The sequence below is a fragment of the Camelina sativa genome, chromosome 2 (genome assembly GCF_030686135.1).
Source record: "Camelina sativa cultivar CO46 ecotype springtype chromosome 2, ASM3068613v1".
In the NCBI taxonomy this organism is placed as follows: domain Eukaryota; kingdom Viridiplantae; phylum Streptophyta; class Magnoliopsida; order Brassicales; family Brassicaceae; genus Camelina; species Camelina sativa.
In genome coordinates this window covers 19,565,822-19,581,444 of record NC_141881.1, presented here as the reverse complement: position 1 = coordinate 19,581,444, position 15,623 = coordinate 19,565,822, and the positions used below count along the sequence as shown (strand labels likewise).

Below are 15,623 nucleotides of genomic sequence, written 5' to 3'. Positions count from 1 at the left end.
GTTGATAAGTTTTTGAATTATAGAAACTAGAATTATTGGAAACCATCCCCTATATAATAAAACAGAAGTACACGATCTTTTTGTGTAGGCTATATAATATGGGTTATAAGATTAATTATTTAATTATTTGATAGGTTATAGGTTATATAGGTTGTAACCATTAGTTAAATCTCGATTTCAGATCCTCTTAAAAAGGATATTCCAAAAAAATAAAATAAAATCTCCACAAAATATTTATTTAACCATATACAGGCAATAAAATCTCAAAAACTAAATAATCTTCTGTGGATTAATAGTGATTTTCAATTATACTAGCAACAAAATCTCAAAAAAATTCAAGTCTTCATGTATAGCATATGATTTTATTGTATAATGCTTTATTCACAACAACTTTTAAAAACAATCACATAAATTATATTTTCTATAAAAATTACAATATAAATAATAGGAATTTCAACCCGTGCTAGAGAGCATGGTCCTAATCTAGTTATTTTCTATTCCTAACAACATAATAATTATAACTAGTATAAGAATGAATACTGCGGTGCCGGTAACCCTTATGAATACGATATGTTTTAGTTTATATGATTTATAAAAATGTATACATTTTTTAAAAGTATACATAAAGAATGATTTATAAAAATGTATACATTTCTTCATCAAAGATATATTAAAAACTCACAAGTCACAATATATACATCAACTGCGTGTAGTTGAGAATGCAACTAGTATAAGAATGAATACTGCAGTGCCGGTAACCCTTATGAATACGATATGTTTTAGTTTACATTTTTAGTGTTACATAGTAACACCTCACGGAGAAACATATACAAAACTTCAAAGAGTTTCACTTCTAATTATTTAATTCGCAAGCTCTGTATCTTTCAATCCTCGAATTACTCTAACTGTAAGAGATACGCAATGATACACTATTCAATAGCTCAATATTCTCGTATCATTCTCGTATCATGTTAGTTATAGAACATTCTGTTTATAGTTGTATTCTAGGGTATTCCATGTACCAGTATATATAGCTGTGTAAAGTCTTCAGTATAATACAAGATTCATCTTCTACATGGTATCAGAGCAGTACAAGATCTAATAAAAAAAAAAAAAAAAAATTTCCGTCTCCTTTCTTCTCCGTCTTCGCTTTTACTCTGTTTTTCTTTTTCCCTTCTTCTCTGTTTCGTCTTTCTCCTTCTATTTTCTCCATGACTAATACTGCTGAGGTCATTGATACCACTCAATCCTATCTTAACATCAATATGAGTAATGTTATTAAGCTCACCTCTCTCAACTACATCACTTGGAGTCTCCAAGTCCACTCTCTGCTCGATGGTTACGATCTAGCCGGGTATATCGATGGATCTACTCCTCCTCCGGCTCCGACGGTGGTCTCCGCTGGTGTCACCTCTCCCAACCCTGACTACACCAAGTGGCGCCGTCAAGACAAGCTGATCTACAGCGGTCTTCTCGGAACTCTCTCTCCCTCCGTTCAACCTCTTGTCACCACCACCAAATCTGCTGCGGAGATGTGGCGTACTGTTGCAGACATCTTCGCCAAACCAAGCAAAGGCCATATTCAGCAGCTGCGTCTTCAACTACAACAATTCTCCAAAGGTGACAAGACCGTCGACGAGTATATGCAAGGGTTAACAACTCGTTTCGACAAACTTGCACTTCTTGGTAAGCCTCTCGATCTTGATGAGCAAATTGAAGCTGTTCTTCGTGGTCTTCCAAACGACTACAAATCTGTTGCTGATCAAGTTGAAGGACGTGAAGTATCTCCTAGGCTCACCGAAGTCCATGAAAAGCTTCTCAACAAAGAGGCTCAATTACTCACCACTGCTCTTATGGTGTCTTCCTCTACTCCTGTCTCTGCCAACGTTGCTACGTCTCGTCCTCGTCAGCATCAACAGCGACACACCCAGCGCCCACAACAACAATGGAACAACAAAAACAATCACACCTACAACTCTCAACGTCAAGACACTCGCGGCTATCAAGGCAAGTGTCAGTTGTGTGGTGTCTTTGGTCACAGCGCAAAACGTTGTTCCCAACTATACCAATCTCACGGCTCTCCCCACGGTGGTCTGCTTCCAACACCTGTTCGTCCATGGCAGCCGAGTGCTAATCTTGCTCTCACTGCTCCGCCTTCTATAAACTCGTGGCTTTTGGACAGTGGAGCTACTCATCACATGACTAGTGATCTCCACAGTCTCACCTCGCCTCGCCCATATCATGGTGCTGACTCTGTTCTCATTGGTGATGGTTCCGCTCTCCCTATCACTCATACTGGTTCACTATCTCTACCCTCTTCTTCTCGTCACCTCAATCTTAATCATGTCCTATGTGTCCCTAATATTCACAAAAACTTAATATCTGTCTATCGGTTATGCAATGATAACAAAGTGTCTGTTGAATTTGCTCCTGCTGCCTTTCAGGTGAAGGATCTGAGCTCGGGTGTCCCGTTACTCCAAGGCCGACCTAAAGACGAGGCTTATGAGTGGCCGGCGTCTACTGTATCTGCCTTCTTTGCTTCATCCTCATCAACACCAACATTAGTGAACTGGCATCATCGCTTAGGCCACCCTAATCCTCCTATCCTCAAAACTCTATTATCCAAATACTCTCTTCCTTATTCTACATCTCCTTCTCAAACTTTGTTTTGTTCTGATTGTTCTATTAATAAAAGTCACAAACTATCATTTTCACAAACGTCCATTACCTCAACCCGTCCTCTTGAATATATTTTTATAGATGTCTGGACATCCCCAGTTCTATCAGTTGACAACTACAAGTATTACTTAGTCCTTGTTGATCATTACTCTCGCTACACTTGGCTATATCCTCTAAAAGCAAAATCTCAAGTCCATGACACCTTTGTTGCATTTAAAGCCCTTGTGGAAAACAAATTCACCACTCGTATTGGTACCTTATTCTCGGATAATGGTGATGAATTCGTTGCTCTTAAGTCCTTTCTCTCCACCGCTGGAATATCACACTTCACTTCACCGCCTCACACGCCGGAGCATAATGGTATCTCCGAACGCAAACACAGACATGTTATTGAAACTGGCCTCTCGCTCCTCACCAAAGGTGGTCTTCCTATCACATACTGGACCTATGCCTTTGCCACCGCCGCATATCTCATCAATCGGTTACCTACACCGGTCATTGACATGGAGTCTCCCTTCCTGAAGCTCTTTCGCACTCAGCCCAACTACTCTAAACTTCAAATCTTTGGTTGTCTCTGCTTCCCTTGGTTGCGTCCTTATGCTGCTCACAAGCTTGAACAACGATCGACTCCGTGTGTTTTCTTGGGATACTCTCTCACTCAAAGTGCATACCTCTGTCTTCAACCGAGCACAGGCCGTGTCTACGTCTCCCGCCATGTCAAGTTTGACGAAACAACCTTTCCTTTTGCCGCTCTTCGTTCGCCTCCTGCAACACCACCGTCACCCTCCGACTCTGCTCCACCATCCTCTCATTCCTTCTACCCGACAGTAACAACTCACTCATCCACACCACCGCCTGTCCTGCCGTCGCCACTCGCCTCGCCGTCGCCTCCGTTACCGGGACACACGAGCTCTGATTCTCACCAGACTGCGCCGTCGGAGACTCCTTCCCACACACCGGTAAGTGATTCTTCTCCGAATCCTAACATTGCAGATCCGATGTCAGATGTCTCCTCTTCTTCTCCTTCTCGATCCACTAGCCCAGCTACCACAAACCCAGCTTCTCCTATAATAAACCCAATCAACTCTCCGGCCCATACTGATCAAAGCCCAATAACCTCTCAATCACCAAGCCCGTCTAACCAATCATCTTCATCACAACCTTCCTCCTCTATCCCCGATACTCCCTCTCCACATCTTCAACCTCCACAACCTCCACAACCTCCCGTTGAAAATATACACCCCATGCAAACCCGACGTAAGGATAATATTGTGAAACCCAACCGGAAACTAAATCTCTCCGCAGCTTTATCTCCCAACATCCCGACCGAACCTTTAACCGTGAACCAAGCTATGAAGGATAAGGTATGGCGTGATACGATGTCGGGTGAGATTGATGCCTTTGCGCGCAATCGGACAATGGATCTTATTCCCCGACCACTGAATCATAACATTGTTGGCTGTAAGTGGGTTTACAAAAATAAATTTTTGCCTAACGGCACTCTTGGCAGGTGTAAAGCAAGGCTTGTCGCCAAAGGCTACAACCAGGAATATGGTCGTGACTACACTGAGACCTTTAGCCCAGTGATCAAAGCTACTACCCTCCGCTTAGTTCTTGATGTTGCGGTAAGCCGCTCTTGGCCGATTCTTCAGTTAGATGTTAACAATGTGTTCCTTCAAGGCACCCTAAACGAGGAAGTATACATGGAGCAACCACCGGGGTTTGTTGATTCTGATCATCCGTCGTATGTATGTCGTCTCCGCAAAGCGATATATGGCTTGAAACAAGCTCCCCGTGCCTGGTATACTGAATTAAAATCCTATCTACTCAGTCTCGGGTTCCTCAACTCACTTGCTGATACCTCTCTGTTTATCCTGCGTCGTGGAACAACTTATGTCTATCTCCTAGTCTATGTTGATGATATACTTGTTACAAGCAATGATAAATCCAGCATTCGTCACATTCTTCAGCTCTTGGCAGATCGTTTCTCTGTCAAGGACCCAGAGGACCTTAACTACTTCTTAGGGATTGAAGCTCATCGTACCAATACCGGTCTCCATCTCTCTCAACGCAAGTACATTTTTGATCTTCTTCATCGTCACAATATGCTCAATGCGAAGCCTGTTGCCACGCCGATGGCCTCCTCTCCTAAACTCAATCTTCAATCCGGCGTTGCTCTTCCTGATGGCAAGGAGTACCACCAACTCGTTAGCAGCTTCCAATATCTCAGCTTTACTCGTCCCGATATCAGTTTTGCGGTGAACCGTTTGTCTCAGTTCATGCATCGCCCTACTCAAGACCACTGGCAAGCCGCCAAACGCATCTTACGTTACCTCGCTGGCACAACTACTCATGGGATTTTCTTCTCGGCCAAAAATGATCACACTCTCCACGCCTTCTCTGATGCCGATTGGGCAGGTGATACTCACGACTATATCTCCACAAATGCATACATTGTTTATATGGGTACAAATCCGGTGTCATGGACTGCTAAGAAACAGAAGAGTGTTGCTCGCTCCTCCACCGAAGCTGAATACCGTGCAGTTGCCAACACCTCCGCAGAACTTCGCTGGATAAGCAATCTCTTGACGGAGCTTGGGATACCTCTTCGAGTGGTGCCGCTTATATACTGCGATAATGTTGGCGCGACGTTTCTATGTGCGAACCCCATTTTTCACTCCAGAATGAAGCACATTGCGCTAGACTATCATTTTGTACGAGGGCAGATTCAACAAGGCCTTCTTCGTGTCTCTCATGTCCACACCAAAGATCAGTTAGCTGATGCACTAACCAAACCACTTCCCCGAACACACTTTCTACATTTGCGTAACAAGATTGGAGTGCTTCCAGCCCCTCTATCTTGAGGGGGCGTGTAAGAGATACGCAATGATACACTATTCAATAGCTCAATATTCTCGTATCATTTTTATATCATGTCACTTATAGAACATTCTGTTTATAGTTGTATTCTAGGGTATTTCATGTACCAGTATATATAGCTGTGTAAAGTCTTCAGTATAATACAAGATTCATCTTCTACACTAACTTTACAAAACCGTGAATAAGATTTACAAAAGTTCGAGTCTTTGAACTTAAGTCTCAAGTCTCAACACTCCTATAGCGTATCGTCCCTTTTAAAATCTTTGCTTCTTTTTGCATCACTGCTTCAATATATAATTAACGTTGTTACACTTTCCAAAGATAACAAAACAATTAAACATACGATCAAAAAGCTTTAAAGCATAAATAGAAATCTACAGTCAAGACTCAAGAGAGTATATATATGTATACAAATATTAATTCTTTAGAAATAGTAAGGGAAGTGAAATTACGAGAAACATATATAACTCATGCTTCTTTCTTTTCTTTTCTTGTTTATATGCCTTTTAACTCTGTCCCTCCTTTAGAAACTCTGTGTCTCCTTTAGAAATTCTCTTTATGAAAGGAGAATCTGGTGCTTGTCTTGTGAGTAAAATCTAAAGCTAAATGCCTTAGCTCCTTTGTCAATGCTGGTGCTCCACAGTAGAACACTCCTGTACATTTGTTTTTTTTTTAATATAATTATCATGTCGTATGATATATATCATCTCTACTTATTATACTCCTACCAAATTAATCAAGATTCTATGAAGATGTGAACTTACCAACTTTAGTGTTAGGATGATCCATGGCTATGCGTTTGTAAACATTTCTCCAATTAGGTTTAGCAAAATGGGACATAACTCTTGTTCCAGAGACAATGTCGACGCCGTTCTTGGCATGGTTTAGTGATTGAAGCATATGTATAAGTGCGGAACGAGCGTCTCCTTCTTCATAGACACTCGTACAATAATTATGCAACTCGATGACACGGTTGGTATCTCGTTCCGCTACTTCGTTCATTATGTTCTTGAACCAATCAAAAGAGCCTTGCTCACGCGTAACCCAGTAGAAGTAGGCTCTACGAGTCCTGAAACTCTCTTTCTTGTTTCGTTGTGGTTCGCTTGTTCCATTCTCCATTCGGTTAAGTTGAGCTTGTTCCTTGGCTTTGATGTTGTTGACAATGTCTTTGACGATACTGATCATTGGTGTGGCTCCAATCCCGAGACCAACCAGTAGAACAACCTCGTACTTCTTGTAGTCTTGTGCTGGTGCACCGTAAGGACCATCGATCAAGACTTTCGGGAAGCTGTGCATGCAAAGTCATTGCTATTAGAAAATGTCACAATTCTATGATATATATTGCTCAACAAGAGACTAACGTAGATAGCACACCCAATATAAATAAATAAACGACTAATTAGTTCGAAAGAAAATGTTAATAGTTCTCTTCTCCCTATATATAAAGAAATAAACAAAATCTGGTCTTAGCCATATGTAAAAAATCTAAATATAAGTTCTTTCAGAACATCAACATCTTAGAAATCCAATATATCATATTCGACGTTAGTTGTATTAAATAATGTATTTGACAATTTTAAATTACGTACGGCACAATATTAGATCTTTCTAGTTAATGTCATGTTCATCTCCTCTTGTGACTATTCTTTGTCCTACACTCCTACTATATACGAAAATTTCGTAGCACCAAAAGAAAACACTTAAAAACAAAAAGAAAAGTTTCAAACTGGAATTCTTAAATGAATAGAACAGTGATCATATGCTTATCCATACAAATTATTTTGGCATGTGACACTCAAATCCAAAACTAAGTAGAATATAATCATGCCTAGCTAACTAACCATATTAAAACCGGCATGTGAACACTTAGAACCAAAACTAACTAAGAGTATTTATGCAAGTATATTCGTACACCTGGATCTGTACATATCTACATGACAACATGTGATGTTCCCCCAAAACCAAGAGAGGAAACTACGTAGACCATTTAAAAAGTCAGCATCATCTTTAACATTTTTCTTGATAAAAAGGAACTTGATAAAGACATAAAGTAAATAAACCATATCGGCAATATAATTGACTTGACGTGATGCGAAATATTTATAAAACAAATGTAGAATGTTGACCTAGCACAATTTGTTTTTAAGGAAAAGGTTGAGAAATAGTAAGATATTGCAACCCAAAGATTTACGCGGTCACAAAACCCACATGGATAAGCAAAAAACACATCGTGCTTGCATGATATAACCAAATAATGCGTCTCAATCACCTAAAGATAAAATAGTGATATTTTGGTTAGGTACATAGTTTTTATTCTAGTTGAGGTCTCCCACCACTTATTTTAATGAATTAGGTACATTGTTTGAATTTGTTACCCCTTTTATACCAAAATACTTCAACAATGCTTTTCCTAAGTGGATATCACGTATTCACGATTCATGATTCATCCTCTCAGAAAAACCTTCTAGAACCTATCCTCTCTCTAGCATGATTTAGTCATTTACGTGTAGGATTATGATAACGACGCAGGGGATCACATTTTTCAAGATATAGTGGTTGAGATTATTACTTACTCGGGATTGGTTGCACCGTGCATCATGTCGGCTCTGAGTAGACCACTAACTCCTGCTGGAGGTGGCTTACACACCTGAGAACAACACATACCAAACCATTCATAACAAACTCTTTAAATTCAAAAAGATTGGTTAGTTAGAGACTTTATTGTAATACCAACCTCCGAGAAGACTCCTTTGAGTGCCCTTGTCCAATCGCCAAGAACTCTAATGTGAACACTTAGGTAGTCATCTTGTGGTGCAGCGGTGATTGAAAATGGATGCCTGAATCGGATCAAATCCTTATTAGACACATATACAAGATAGCATTGCAAAGAAAAATGAAGTTTGGTTTGGTAAGTACCATTCAAATGGTGATACAGCAGCACAGTTAACAAACATGTATTGACCACTCTTGTATTTGAAGTTTTGAGGCCTTGACAAGTGTATTGCCAATACGTTTCCTGGATAAACTGCTACTTTCCTAATAGTCACGGCCTTGATGCTCGACCTGAATGCTCTTATCAACCTTTCACACGCATATAGAACCACTGGTACCACCAAATACATCCAGGTCGTTTTGTTGTGCCAGTCTTTGGTAAGATACAAGTAGTATCCATGGGCAACAAGAAGAATGTAGACTATGACGAACAAATGATGAGTGTACCAGAAGGCATTGAAGCTAGCTAGTTTCTTTAATGGTCCTGGAAGATAGTTTAGCTTCCCTCTTCTAAACCAAGGTGTAGCTAGTGTGAAAGCAATTGCCATTAACAGAACCATTACAAGTCCTGTTATACCTTCAATAGAGTTTACAAAATGCCAGTAGCTCTTTGGTTGCTCATCCCCAAAAAACTCTCTTAAAGGCCTATATGCATCTGGAGTTGCTTCTAGTAGCCTTGGGAAGTCACACCCCAAATGTGCCCCAGCATGCAACGTTACTCCAATTATAATCCCCACCGCTATAACCTTTAAAGTTTTAAGCATTGGTTTTATTATCATAAGAAATAATTCAAACAGAAAAGGATTTAATTTAGGATATGTTTGTTTACCTTGTGGAAGTTGAGATTGTCATCAAATGGGACAACAACACCCAACCTGGTCTTATTCCTAAGCCATGTGATGGTGTTTCTGCAAACAGGTAAGAGAATCAAAGCCATGTTCAGCTTAACTGTTTCTGCCGCACCTTTAGCTACGCAAACACAAACCCCCATCACTGGATACACAGGGCTATGCTGGTATTGTATGTATTTGTAGATGAAGAGGATAGCCATAACCGTGAACCATAACGCTATAACCCAACATCTTTGCCAGTTGTCTAACACAAAGAATCTAAGACCACGGTACCATCTCTTCAAAGGGTTGCGGTTAAACGTTGGCTTAAGCCTCTGACTCATCATATGACTCAGATTCTTTCTCTCCCCAGTACTTGTTATCACAGACTGTGTCGCCGCTTGCAAAAGCAGAGTCTCAAGACTCTCCAACTATTTCAAGATTCACCATAAAGTTATTTCATACTCCATCCATAAATCATAACATAATCAATCCAAGCTTATTACATACCATGATGTATCCTATATTGTCTGGATCTAGCTCTTCCATGATCAGTGCTGCATACTCATCTGCTCTCTTCTGGATTGTAGATAGATTATTGGCAGAAGCACTAAGACTAATAATCTGTGCAACAACAAGACCAGAAACAGAGTTAACAATGAAACAGAGCCAACAAGACTAGAAACAGAGAAAACAGAGGAAAGATAACTCTGTATTATACCTCTCTAACTTCGTCTTCAGTAAGTCTACCATCAGCATCTTTATCCACCCTGCATTGTCATCACTTTCAGATTCACATCCAGAGAAGAGAAACTAAAAAAGAAACAAAAGAACCGGAAACCATACATGTCAAAGAACGTTTTAAGACGAGAATCAAAGCTTTGATCATTAATCTGTTCCCAAAACTCCTTAAGTTGATCACCATCGATCACTTCTCCTGTTATATTCCTTCGTCTAGCCAACGCATCAAACAGTTCCAACGCGAAATCCTTCGAAGTCATCCCTGGAACATTATCAAACATTCAAAATCAAATCTCAAAAAGGTAATAACATTTTAATGCTTGGATCAGTCTTTAGTCTTTTACCTATACATTCACCGAACTTTGTACGAAGAAGTAGTCCACCGGTAGTCGCGGTGATCTGATTAAACCTCTTCTCCACGGCACTCCAGCCCGCGCCACCATCGGTCTTACTAATAAACTTAAGCCCTTTCAACGCTTGCGCCGCGGCTGATTTAGTCCGGTCTAACTTAGCCGGACGAGGTGGCTTTCTACCACCACCACCACCCCCACCACCGGAGACCGACGTCAAACGTTTAAGCTCGTGAGAAACAGAGGCTAACCGTTTCACAACGGTCGTTTTCTTCTCGAGACGGTTACGTTTAAGCAACGTGAGCTCGGGACTCTCTTCAACGCTAGATCCACCTTCCATTTTCAAACTGTGTACAGAGACTCTGTCGTCTTGTACATCTACCGTGAGGTCCACGTATGGTGCCGTACGTGTTCTCTGACTGTTTTCCGCCGTGAATCTTGAGTTCGTATTAGTCGCTGGTTTTTTATAGATCGGTGGTAGTTGACCACCACCGCTCATTGGACCGCTGTTCCCGGATTCTGCATCGGAGTAATATCCTCCTCCTGATACTTCAAAGCTCACTCTCTGCATTCTTTTAAACACTTCTACCTGAGAAAAATATATCAAACAAGAAACTGAACACAATGATGAATTTGTGGTTTTCAATTTTGATCTCTGTAGATTTATGGAAGTCTTTCTCTCTTTAGTTTAGAGGAAATGTTGTAAACGTAGACAGAAACATTTTCCCGAGAAAAATGAGAGAATTTATTTCCGGGAAAACTCTTTGAAAGCTTCTCAGAGAAAGTAAGTAATTTGAGAAGAGAATGAGAAAATGTGGATTTATATAAATAGTGGAGGGGGACTGAGAGAAGAGAGACGTGGTCGGACTTGCCCCACCAAATTTGTCATCGGTGATGCAAAAATATTAACCCAAAAAAAAAACCAAAATGATTGATTGGGGTGTAACGTGCATTTGTAATGCTGCAATACATATTTAATAAAAACTATAGTATTTTTATAGTATATAACAAAGTTGAGTTTTTTTTTTCCTCTATTTGATTTTTAAGAATTAAAACAATAGTCCACGGGTTTTTAACAAGTCCATAGCGAATGAATGTTTTTGGAACTTGTTTAAAAGAAAATTAGAAAGTTGGAAGTCTAAAAGAATTATGTAATTATTATATTTGGTTTTGACCATTTGAAAACAATTAAAAAAAAAACAAATTGCATTTTAAAAGAAAACACTAGCCCATAGAAACATGGAGGATCCATTCTCATTTTTGTACCTATATCTGGATGGATCATACACATAGTATCGCTAACCATAGCCGTGAATTTTTAGCAACGAAAAGTTCAAACATGTGTTTCATTAATACAACCATGTCTTAGAGATGAATAATTTCATGAGAACACCTATACTATAGCGGAATGCAAGAAGGAGCTGGTCGAAGGTTTGGGACCAATGGCAGTTCATCCCATTTGGCCTGCTTCTAATTGATGATCTAAGTCTTTCATTCATTCGAATTTTAGTACTTCGGGTCAGTTCCATATTATAGCTAAAAACCTTGAGCTCTTCTTTTTTGTCTTTTCTAATAATCGGTACTAATCATGTTAAGTAAGGCTGAACTGATTGGTTTACCTAAGTCTAAAAGTCGAATCTAAGATTTATATAGTGAATACATTATGGTTGTTTTGGTTTCTAAAATCGCGTTTTGACTTTAGGACCGATTGGCAAGTACTCATCCCAAGTATTCCATTTGCAAGGCAGCTTGACTCGTCATTGGCTATAAAATTTAATCACACCGTTAGACAGTGGCGGAACCGCGGAACCGAAAAATTATTCATGGATGTACGTAATATATATATTTTTAAAAAAATTATGTTAAAAGTTGTTATTACAAATGTTTTTTCTGAAAATAAATTTTACGTTCACTCATATTTTAGAAACATTCTAAAGATGGTGATGATTTAGGGATTTGTTTCTAATCAACTTATAATTATGTTTAGGCAGTCTTTTTTTTTTAAGCATTTAATCCATAAAAATATACAATCGATGAAGATTTTGTTAAAGGTTAAATTCAACAGTTTGTCAAAAAGTCTAATAATCAAATGTTAATATCTTAAAATTATATAAAAACTTAATAGAAAAAAATAGATATGAAAGCGGTAGCGAGAATTATATTTTTATTTGAGGGTGTCAATAAGTTGCATAGACATGTACCAATTAATTAATTGAATAAAAGCTAAACTAAAATTTATAATTTCATTGGTGTCATATGACACTCTTAATTCTTCTCTACCTCCGCCACTGCAGTTAGATTTTCTCCCAATCATCTAGAAATGATAGAAATATATTTCTTTATTTTGTGTCAAAATTTGAGAAATATATAATGGTCGTAATTTTTTTATTGGAGGCCAAATTTCTGAAGTTTTTACGCGATCATGCATCTTCAATTATGCAAAGCAAAATGATCCAAAAACTCTTATTAACTCTAAAACGTCTCAAACCATGTTAAGACTCAATAAATAAAAATTCACTATATATAGATAAAATTTCATTCCCATTTAATCCACAATACTATCACCACAGTTAATATATTTCTTCAACAACAACTTCAAATTTCACTATTGTACAAAATTTTATCATTATCAGTATTATGATATTTTTCACTTTATTAGTCCAAATAAATTAAGCATAAAAATTTGAGAACATTAAACCATAAAGAAAAGATAACCTATATTTTTATGCTCAAAACAACAAATTCAACTTAATAGTAATCCAATTTAACTATTTTATGTTTTTGGTATAGTGTTACATGATTTGCATTATAAAATTGCCAAAATATACTATATTTTGATGTATTAGTTTCAGATAGATGAATAGTTGAATACTATGTTAGTTATTTTTGTTTAAAATAATAAATGAAATATTATTACATCAATTATCAATGGCTAAGGCTGTTGTAATTTTTTTAAATTACAACGTTATTGTTTTATTATGTTAAATTAAACTTATACACTTATACATGTAAGCACATTGTCAATTTAAACTCTAATTTTTTTTTTGGAGAATATTTACTCTAACAGAAGTAAAACTTAAACAATCTATATGTTCTTAGTTTCGTAGTTAAAAATACTTGAAATTACATGAATCCTTTGAAAATAATTAGGGATATGGACGTTTTCGTAAGATTTCCATGACACACACCATTTAATTGAAAAGGTTTAAAATTTCAAAAGTAAATCTATATAGTTTTTTTAAATGAGAAATTTCTTTGTAAATGTGAAAGATCAAAATATGAAGTCATGACGAGATTACTATCATTTTTCAACTTTCACGAGTTACGACATGTGATTTTTTTTTTGTGTGCTCTAATAACGATTTTTGTTTACACTTAGATTATTGATTCAATGGTTAATTTATTTAATTCAGTAACAGTAGCATTTGTTCTTTTTCTTCGACAACATTTTTAATTCATTATTAAATAAACTAATAAAGTTCATATGTTATGATCATTGATCTAAACTACATACTTAAGGATATTGTTTTATGTTAATATGAGTGGTTAGACCACTAAAAATAATTAATGAATGATAAAATGTTTGATTTACATGATGTGTGCGGTTTTTCACTTCAATATTTTACCTTAAAAGACTATACAACTAATGCAAATGCATAGTTAATCGGTGATAGTAATTAAGGATATCTGCAAAGAGAATTGTTGCTTTATGAATTTGTCATAAGTAATTAAAGGTAGACCTAAATCTGAAAGTAGTTTTTTTTGTTATAGTATCACGATTGCAAGTAAATAATTAAATTAAAAAAAAATGTTAAGTAAATGATGAGATATACGTTGGGCAACAAAGGGATCACAGGTTTGATGATCTATCTATTTAGGAAATCCTAATGTTATAGTTTGTTTACTATATATATATATATAGCTTATAGTTTAGGCAATTCTCATAAATATCACTAAAATGAGTTTTTCTATAAATATCGCTTTATTTTTTGTTAAAAAAATACCACTAATATATTTTTTCCAAAATACCACTTTAGTTTTTTTTTAAAATACCACTAAAATATATTTTTTTCAAAAATACCACAGAATTGAAGTAAAGTTTTAATATTAAAAATTAATTCCTAAGTCCTAAACACTAAATCCTACCATTTACACACTGTACTCTAATTCTAAAATTGTCAACCTAAACATAAAAAAAAATTATACATTCTTAAAAATCATTTTTTGTGTTTGTGGTATTTTTAGGAGAAAAAAATATATTATAGTGTGGTATTTTTGAGAAAACTTTAAAGTGTGGTATTTTGAGGAATTCTTCTTATAATTTTCATTTTATTAGTGTTATTCTAGGTTTTTTCCTTTAGTATATACAGAATGCCATTTTAAATAAATTAAAAAATTATTAAGTTTTATATTAACATTTTGTGAAATACATATTCAATGGAAAGATGAAATATTTATTATATATCAAATATTTTTTATAATATCCAATATGCCGGAATGGAATAATTAATTAATTTTGTTCTCTCTAATACGTGGCTAATTAATGAACAAAAGAAGAGAGTTAAGACGAGATAATAGAAAAGTAAACACGTATTCCACGCATCGTACGTTATTTACATGCAGAGTGGACGATTTGGGTAACCAATAAATTGACTCTCCCATTTTTTTTTTGCATGTCTTTCTAATTTTATTCACATCGAAAAGAATTATCAAAGAGGTCGAGGTGTTAAAGTGGAGAGGAGGGAGACAATTAGGAACACTAAATTGTCACTATTAGGCTCTCTTCTTAAGTTTTAAAATTTTGGCAAACCAATTTCGTTTTCTCTGTTTCTGTATTGGGACCGTTGTTTCTTTGTTTCCGTGTGCAACTTGAGCTTCTTCTCCTTTCAGCACCAATGTGTTGCGCGTTTGGTCTCTCATTTATTTTTCCACGTTCTACGTTTTCAACATTTGTTTATTCTCATGGAGTTATATTTCAATCATAATTTGGATTCTTTTTTAAATTGATTTTCCAAAAACTATAAAAAAATTTAGATTAACACAAATCAATTCAAAAATCAAATTTGGTTGAATTTTTAAATTTGGTTGAATTTTTAGGGAAAAAATCAAATTGATCCTAGTAAAATAGCACAAGTGACCCCTGTAAAAAAATTTAATAACATAATGGACCCCTTTAAAAAAATTTTGACCCTGATAACCTGATTTCCTAGCTCCGCCAATCTTCTTAATCTACTAAAAAAAAATATAAAATGTTTAACCAAAATCAACTATAGATGACTTTGCTTTAACAAAATCATAATTCTTTTAAATAGAACTATTTCTTTTTGTTAAAAGGTCATGACATTGACACTAAATGATTTTTTTTTTTTTT

At 36.5% G+C, this 15,623-nt stretch overlaps 1 protein-coding gene across 1 annotated transcript; it reads right to left on the bottom strand.

The window, feature by feature from the left end:
* Positions 1 to 5,811: 5,811 nt before the first annotated feature.
* On the bottom strand, positions 5,812 to 11,199 carry LOC104725804 (respiratory burst oxidase homolog protein C). The gene is made up of 10 exons (XM_087485981.1): positions 10,247 to 11,199; positions 10,008 to 10,164; positions 9,883 to 9,931; positions 9,672 to 9,785; positions 9,161 to 9,592; positions 8,476 to 9,077; positions 8,294 to 8,396; positions 8,133 to 8,206; positions 6,324 to 6,847; positions 5,812 to 6,212 (listed from the first exon to the last, which is right to left on the bottom strand). The coding sequence occupies exons 1-10, from the start codon at positions 10,821 to 10,823 to the stop codon at positions 6,103 to 6,105; spliced, it is 2,742 nt and encodes a 913-aa protein (XP_087342107.1). The 5' UTR covers positions 10,824 to 11,199; the 3' UTR covers positions 5,812 to 6,102.
* Positions 11,200 to 15,623: the final 4,424 nt, after the last annotated feature.

What these genes read in the sequence shown, in the direction of transcription:
- LOC104725804 (XM_087485981.1), bottom strand. Translation starts at nt 10,823, where the DNA reads ATGCAGAGAGTGAGCTTTGAAGTATCAGGAGGAGGATATTACTCCGAT. An exon ending in ACAATATAGGATACATCATG is followed by an intron (nt 9,593 to 9,671) that starts GTATGTAATAAG and finishes ATCTTGAAATAG; the next exon opens with TTGGAGAGTCTTGAGACTCT. An exon ending in TCAAAGGAGTCTTCTCGGAG is followed by an intron (nt 8,207 to 8,293) that starts GTTGGTATTACA and finishes TGTTGTTCTCAG; the next exon opens with GTGTGTAAGCCACCTCCAGC.